Consider the following 8,999-nt stretch of genomic DNA (forward strand, 5'->3'; position numbering starts at 1 on the left):
ATAAAAAAGTATATGTAAAAAATTTAGATTTTACACTTATTATAATATTTATATTTAAAGCATAAAAATTGTATATAGCATTGTAAAATCTTTCTTATTATATATATATATATATATAAATATATATATATATAAGTCGTATAAAGGTTTTAATATTAGTAAAAAAAAATAAAAAATATATAATCTATATAAATATTCTTTTTCAAATTATATAATAATACTTCTTAGAGATAAAAAAAATATATATGTGTATAATAATTTTTTTATATATCTTTAAATATTATATTTCATTTTATTAATATGATAATATATACACATAAAGAATATATATGTGTATTTCAATTGATAATTTATTAAAATGAAATATTAACATGGCTGAATTTTTTTTTTTTTTTTTTTTTTTTCCTTTTGAACCTATTTAATCTTTTTATATAACATATATTTTACTGATGTGATCTTTTATAATTTTATAATTTTCTATATTTATTTTTTATTTTTTTTATTTTTTTTTTTTTTTTTTTTGTGTTAAATGTTGTTATATAACAAAAGAATTGGAAAGATTGCTATACAAGGAAGGAGGAGATGTTCTTCTTGGCTATATTTTAGTTCTTATAGAAACAATAATATAATATATAAGGAATATGAAGATTTTATAAATATGGGTAAAAAAAATCCGAATGAAATAATAAGTATGTTAAATAGGTTGAGTAAAAAAAAGCGGTGTGATATAGAATTGTTAAAAAATATAACAAATCATATATATGATTTCAATGAAGATTATTTTTGTCCTCAATTAATTGAAGTATTAAAAAATTATGTTAAATTAAAATATTCAGATGAAACTTTACTTGGTATATTATCTAATCGTATTGATGATTTATTAAGTATCAATTCATGTTTAAGAACAAAAGATATGATTAATATTTATAAACAATTAAATTTTCATCATCCTGTTGTTAAAGATCCTTTACTTAGACAGTTTAATAATAATATAAATAATTATAAAAATGAAATGGTGGAAATAGTAAGAAATTTATCTTATTTATATATAGATAATGATTTATGTGAACATATTTTTAATCATATAATAATAAATTATGATTATTATCATAAAGATATATTTAGTATCTTTGAAGGTGTAAGTAGATTTGATTATAATCACAATGAATCATTTATACAACTTATATTAAAAAAAAAAATAAAAGAATTAGAAGAACAAAATATATGTTGTAATATGAAAGACTTTTTAAAATTTCTTAGTGCATCTCAAAGGTTAGGTTTAAATAATAATACATATTTACACAATGAATTTGAAAAAAAGATTAATCATATCAAAAATATTTCACCCAATAATATTTCTTATATGTTATTATTAATGCTTTCAACAAAATATAGAAATGATGCCTTATTTGAATTAATAATTATGAATATAGAAAATTATGTAAATAATCAAAAGGATAACAATCAAATAATAAATGAAAATATAACCAATATATATTATATTGATATTTCTGAAGATAAATATAAAAATAATAAATCCAAATTAAGTGTACCTAACACAATAAATGGAGATAATAATAAAAATATTTTAAATAACAAAAAGGATATAGATAGTACTACCCAACAGATTCATCATAATAATGTTTGTAATAATTATATATTAAATTATTTACCCTTTCATTTACTTCTTCTAATTTTATTAAATTATGATAATAAAAATATATTATTATATCTATTAAATATATGTATAAATGAATATACATATTTATATAATACATCTAATTTAATCAAATTATTATATTCGAATACACTTCTTATGTTACCAAGTAAAATGAAAAAATATCAAGATAGAGAAAAGATTAATCTCGAAAAAAATGTATTACATATATTTTCAGCTCTTCAAAATATATATCAAAGTTGTAATATAAATGATTATAAAATTTTATATCAGTGTTATTTATTTCATAAAAATTTAATACAAAATAATGATACACTTAAATATGTCTATAATGATTTTTTAAATAAAGAATGTTTTACTACCTTACCATCTTCATATTCAAAATTGAAATTTGAAGAAATGGAAGTAATTAGATATGCCAGTATGTCCTTTTTAAAAAATAAAAATGGTCATATATCTTATTATTTGAATAAAAATGATTTCTATTCTTCGAATCATAATAATTATGATAATGTATTATTAAGTGTGAAATTTAAAGTGGAATTATTAAGGATGCATTTTGATAGAAATGAATTCGACGTTATATATAATTCAGAAAAAATGAAAATTTAACATCATAACAAATAAAAAGAAATAATTATATATATATATATATATATATATGTATATGTATATGTATTTATAGTTCAAATATTTTTTTATCTAAAATTATTAATTTTTTTTAACCTGTGATATACACATAGGAATGTTATTTTTTATTTTATTTTATTTTTTTTTAGTTTATATTTTTATGAGTAATGCTTACTCAAACGTATATGTTACATTATTAAATATGCAAAGACAATTCTAAAAATTTTATAAAATTCTTTTTAATTAAATAATATTTTGCCATAAAATAAAAATAAACATATATATATATATATACATATAATTTAAATTTGTAATATATGTATTTTTTTTTTATATATATTCAAATTTTTTTTTTTTTTAAAAAAAGAAATGTATATATTTTGTATTAATATATATATATATATTTATGTGCAACATTTTTAAACACATAAGGTGAATATTTATTCTTTATTTATTTAAAATAATAACAAATGTAAGAATTATTAATTGTTACTTTTATAGCAAGCTACATCCTTATATGTATGTTCCAAATTGTACCTCATGGATTGTAAATCTTGGATATATGGAGAATTAGTTTTTAAATAAACATAATTATTTTTGTTATTTTGTTTCTTTGAAAGTTTATTTAATTTTTGTATTAAGATATGAAAAGTGGAATTATCTTTTGCATAAATATAACAATGATTATTTTCATTTCTTTTTTCAATTTTGATTAATCCATTAACTTTTTTCTTATTAAAATACAAAATTACATTATATAAATCATAATCACAATTACATAATTCATAAGAAAATAATTCTGATTTTATACTATCAATATCAGTATAAAAAAAAGTGTTGTTATGTAATTCTTTGTAATTATCTATACAAAATTTATGAATAAGTTTAAAGTCATATGGATGAATACATCTAGTTATAGAATCAATTTTATCTAAACTACAATTTAGGATTGTATCGTTTGGTATATTATTTGATACATTTATATTATTACTACCTTGCAAAATATTACTATCATTTTTTGTATCATTAAAGGATATAAAATCAATAGGATATATTTTACAAAATGTATCATAATAAATATTTTCTTCTTTATCACTGATATTATTTTTTCTTAATGTAAATCGTGCATCTAGTGCAATAATTTTATCGCCAGATACATATAATGGGTTAATATCACATTCATTAATATATGGTAAAAGATCTAATATTAATTCTGAAAATTTAACAATGTTTGTTATAAGTTTTGACATGTCACATTTTGTAAAGCGAGAATAATTTCCTGCTAATGCTTTATAAATTTTTGTATTTTTAATAGTATGATGTGTATATGAAAAATTAAGAGGTGGTATTAACAAAACACTATCTTTAAATATTTCTACATATGAACCTCCAGATCCAAATAATAAAACAGGTCCAAAATGATTATCATAGTAATAACCTAATATAACTTCTATACCATCATTTATATTTACCATATCTTGAATTGTTACACCTTTGAAGTCTTTTTCTAATTTATGTGACTTAACATTATTATATATTTTATTATAAGACTCAATTAATTCTTCCTTATTATTAATATTTAATATAACTCCACCTATATCCTTTTTATGAGTTATTTTATCTGAATATATTTTCATAGCACAAGGAAATGTAAAATTGTCATTGTTTTTAATATCATCTACATTTTCATATATTCTAGTTTGTACTATTGGAATATCATAATTTTCTAATATAATTTTCGAATCAAATTCATTTAAAATATAATTTTTATTTTGTATAGCTTTTTTTATAATGTCAATGGATCTTTTTCTTTTTCCTGACATTTTTATATCCCTTTTATTTTTCATATAATAATATTCTTCTATTAATTTGTTAAGATAATGATTTTCTACTGTGTTAGATAAACAATCTGGTATCTCTTGATATATTCCTTGTATATGCATAATATTTTTATATAATTTTAATAAATTTTGAACTGAATGTTCAGGATGTACAAATGTTGGAATATAATTTTTATTTAACACATTTGCTGATTCTTCTAATGCTGTACCACCAAGATAATTACATAAAATTAATTTCCCTTCTTCATTAGCTTCTTTTTTAAGATTAATAATTTCATTGGCTGTATCCAAGGGTTCAGTTACACTTTGTGGTGATAATAGAACTATAATATTTTTATATTGCTTATCTTTTATTATAGCATTTATAGTTTTTTTATATAATATAGGTGATGCATCTCCAAGTATATCTATTGGATTTGCTTTACTCCAAGAATCTGGTAAAAAGCTATTTAAATCATTTTTTAAATTATCATTTAAGTTACTTAATACACCATCATTTTTTATAATATTGTCAACTAATAACACACCTGGACCACCTGCATTTGTAACTACACATACTTCATTTGTTTCTGGGTATTTTGAAGAATTTAACACTTTACACATATTAAATAATTCTTCAAAATTGTCAACTACAAGGACACCTAACTTTTTCATGGTTGCATAAAATATTTCATAATTACCAACCATAGAACCAGTATGCGAAATAGCTGCTTCAGCTGCTTTGGCTGTTTTCCCACTTTTTAGAAGAATTATAGGTTTATATAAGCAAACTTTTTTGCATACTGCAACAAATCTATTCATATCTCCAATAGATTCTACATATAATAAAATATATTTAGTGTTCACATCATAAAATAGATATTCTACTAATTCATAAAATTGAACATCACACATTGATCCAACTGATATGAAATGAGAAAATCCAATATTATGTTGAAGTGATAAATCTAAAGCAGCTGAACAAATAGCTCCACTTTGTGATAATAAAGAAAAATGTCCTTTTAATATATCATTACTTGCAAAGGAGGCATTCATATTATGATAAGAATGAATTATACCTAAGCAGTTTGGTCCTATTATTCTCATATTATTAGTTTTTCCTATATTAATAATTTCATTTTCTAAATGTAATCCTTCGGTTCCTGTTTCTTTAAATCCTGCTGTTATTATAACAACACCACGAACATTTTTAATTTTTAATTCATGCATAACATTTACAACATGATTTCTGGGTACTGCTATAACAGCTAAATCGACACTATCCTCTTTTATATCTTTTAAACTTTTATAACTCTGTCTATTATAAATCTTACTACCTTTAGAATTTACAAAATATAACTTATAATTTGATTCACCTTTTATTAGGTTATCTACAATAGAATTCCCAACAGACCCTTTTCTTTCAGTGGCACCAATAATTCCAATACTCCTAGGTTTGAAAATATAATCCAAGCTATTTTTAAAATAAGAGTTATGTTGTACATTCTTGTTGTATCCCACCCATACGTTGTAATAATTTTTTATTATCAGAAATGTAGAGTTTGTTCTTTTACCAATCATTTTTATTAGTGTTAAGCATAGCATATAACAAAAAGGAAAAATTAAATAAACATAAATATATATATATATATATATATATATATTATATTAATGGTACAGTAATATAAATGCTAATAAATTTAATGGGACATAAAATAAAAAAAAATATATTTTTAGGGTTAGGTATATTTCAACAAATTATTAACATTTTTTTGGGGAATACATAAAATATATATATATATATATTATCCTTTTTTTTAAATTAAAATATTATAATAATATATATATTAATTCAAGAAAAGGATAATACACCACTAACTCTTAAATATTTTCTGATGTATGCCAAATGTTTTTTATGGTTGCATTTAATTTGATCATTATATTATTTTGAAAGCTATAGTATTCTCTTTATTTTCTTATTAACATGTTAAAAGTATAGGTATATAACAAATCTTATATTTATTATTTTTTTTATATTATTGACATATTTATAAAAGGAATATATTTATTGTTTTATTTTTTTTTATTTCATTTTTTATTTATTTTGATTAAAAAAAAAAAAAAAAAAAAAAAAAGTTCCAAAGTGTAAAATCGGTAAATTCAATTTTGGAAAAAAAAAAAAAGAAAATAAAATAAATAGGAAATATATAATTAATATTTAAAATTATTGGAAATATTAAGATTGTTCATTTATTAAAATTTAAGAAGAAATAAAGGAAAAAAAAAATATATGATCTATATGTATATATATATATATATATATATAAAGTATCCTAATATATTATTTAATTTTTTTATTAACACTTTATTTTTATTTTTGGACACATCGAAAAAATTTGGAATATGTAAAAGAATGTTATAAAAAGAAAAAAGAAGAGGACATATGTATTCTAAAATAAAAATAAAAAAGGAAAATTATATATTATACATGCATTGATGGAATACTTTTTAAAGTTAAAATAAATAAAAAAAAAAATGTATATTCAAAATTATTAATATATGAGACATTTTATTTTTTCTTTTTCTAAAAGTCTTATGTATGATACAAGAAAAAATAAAAAATTCCAACATTGTATTTAAAATATTGGTAAGGAGTACGTCCTTCTATATATGTAAATATATATTGTTTTAAAATAATATAATATCTCTATACAACTTTAAAAAAAAAAAATAAAATCATAACCAAGTATATTATATATATATATATATATATATATTATATTTTTTATTTTTATTTTATGTGAAATTTATGGAACCATTAATTTCCTTGTATTAAAATAATCATGTCTTCATTTATTAATTCTTATAGATTTAAAATCTTAAAAAAAGTTTAATTAAATAAAAATACATATAAATATAAATAAATATGTTTGTACAAAAAAAAAAAAAAAAAAAAAAAAAAAAAAAAAAAAAAAAAAAAAAAAAAAAAAAAAAAAAAAAACAAGTGTATATATATTTTATCAGTAATTTTGTTAAATAATTCATATTATAAGGATATATAATATATAAATAATAATAACAAAAAAAAATAAAAATAAATTATATATATATATATATATATATTTAAATAATTCATATTATAAGGATATATAATATATAAATAATAATAACAAAAAAAAATAAAAATAAATTATATATATATATATATATATATTTATAATTTATTCCTTATAAATTTTCTGACAATTTATACAACATGTATTTATATATATATTTTTTCAGTCTTATAAAAAATGTCTAGTGGTTTTTTTCTCTTTCTACTACTTCAGGATAAAATTTAATAAAAATAGTAGTGTTATAATTATCATCGCCTTCATAAATAGTGTGAGCTGTAACGTCTGCTTGAAATTCAGAACTACAGAGGAAGCCTTCAACAATACCTGCAGCAAAAGCAGCACAATTAATATTTCCATAATCTTTTGGTACATTTATAAATTTATTTAATAAAATATTTTTATCACATATCATATATTCATAAATACTATCTTGAGATTTAAGTAAATCAGATGAATGTTGAAATAAATATTTCCATACATGTTTAGATATAAAAGTTAAAATATTAATTATATTTATGCTTCTTTTCATTTTATTCTTATATGTTAAATATTCATTTAATTTATAACCTACACGTAAACCCATTTCATGTAAACAATCTTCTATTCGATATCCTCTTTTACTTTTATATAAACAATATTGTACCATTTCACTAAAAAGGATACTAAACGCGCTTAAACTCACATCCTGCTTTATCTTATTTAATTCTTTCTCTATAGAGCTTTTTGATTTATCCATACTTAAAACATATGTATTATAAATATATAAATATATATATATATATATATATATATATGTACTCTTGTAAATATTATATTTTATATATATTTTTTACTAAGGGAAAATATCAACATTACTACTTATTATAATTCACTTAAGCACAAAATTTTTTTTTAATATTTTTATGAAAATATAAATATATATAATATATATATATATATAATAAATAAATTTGATTAGTCACATTATATGTTTATAAAACTTATAAATTGTAAAAAAAAAAAAATTATTTACATATTATATTCATAATATTTTTATTACTTAATTTTATCCATAATAATATTATAAGTCTATTAAAATTTTGTAAACACAAAAATAAGGAAATATATTTTTTCGATTATTATAAAAAGTGTTTCATTTGATATAAAATAAAGTTTAAATAACTATCCCCTTGAATTTAATTCCATTCAAAAGATTGAACATGTAAAAAAGGAAAAATTAAAATAAAATATATGAATTTATTTTTAATAAATTATGGAATAAATAAATGTATATATATATTAAGAACACACAGTACTTGTGTATCCAATTATTATATATATACTTATAGATGTATTAATATAAAAGAGAAGAATTGTTTATAAAATTTTTAAGTATGATATTCATTTTGTAAAAATTATATATATATATTATAAGCATTAAATAATAACTTTTTTCTTTCTTTTTTTTCTTTTTTTTTTTTTTTTTCTTTTTTTATTTGTCCTATATATAAGAAAAATTAGATAATATAAAAAAATAAAAATATATGTGTAAATTTATACAATAAATTTAATACTTTTTTTTTTTTTTCCCCTTTTAAAAATTATAACCACCTTTTGTCGTAACAAAAAAAATATATATTATATATATATTACATGTATAATTTTTTTTTTTTTTTTTTTTTTTTATAAAAAAAAATAAAATAATTTTTTTTAAAAATTTTTCTTTAAAAAAAATAAAATTTTATAAATTTTAATTAAAAAAAAAAAAAAAAAAAA

General features: G+C 18.0%; 3 protein-coding genes across 3 annotated transcripts; 1 reads left to right on the plus strand and 2 right to left on the minus strand.

The window, feature by feature from the left end:
* Nucleotides 1–529: 529 nt before the first annotated feature.
* Nucleotides 530–2,290, plus strand: PGSY75_1437600 (hypothetical protein; the record flags this gene model as incomplete). The annotated part of the gene is made up of 1 exon (XM_018788066.1): nt 530–2,290. The coding sequence occupies one exon, from the start codon at nt 530–532 to the stop codon at nt 2,288–2,290; it is 1,761 nt and encodes a 586-aa protein (XP_018639438.1).
* A 500-nt stretch (nt 2,291–2,790) lies between these two features.
* PGSY75_1437700 (putative succinyl-CoA ligase) lies at nt 2,791–5,709 on the minus strand (the record flags this gene model as incomplete). Its single annotated transcript, XM_018788067.1, has 1 exon — nt 2,791–5,709. One exon carries the CDS (start codon nt 5,707–5,709, stop codon nt 2,791–2,793), a length of 2,919 nt encoding a protein of 972 aa, XP_018639439.1.
* Nucleotides 5,710–7,425: 1,716 nt separating this feature from the next.
* On the minus strand, nt 7,426–7,980 carry PGSY75_1437800 (41-2 protein antigen precursor; the record flags this gene model as incomplete). Its single annotated transcript, XM_018788068.1, has 1 exon — nt 7,426–7,980. The coding sequence occupies one exon, from the start codon at nt 7,978–7,980 to the stop codon at nt 7,426–7,428; it is 555 nt and encodes a 184-aa protein (XP_018639440.1).
* Between the last annotated feature and the right edge of the window lie 1,019 nt (nt 7,981–8,999).

Source organism: Plasmodium gaboni, chromosome 14, assembly GCF_001602025.1.
Source record: "Plasmodium gaboni strain SY75 chromosome 14, whole genome shotgun sequence".
Taxonomy (NCBI): Eukaryota; Apicomplexa; class Aconoidasida; order Haemosporida; family Plasmodiidae; genus Plasmodium; species Plasmodium gaboni.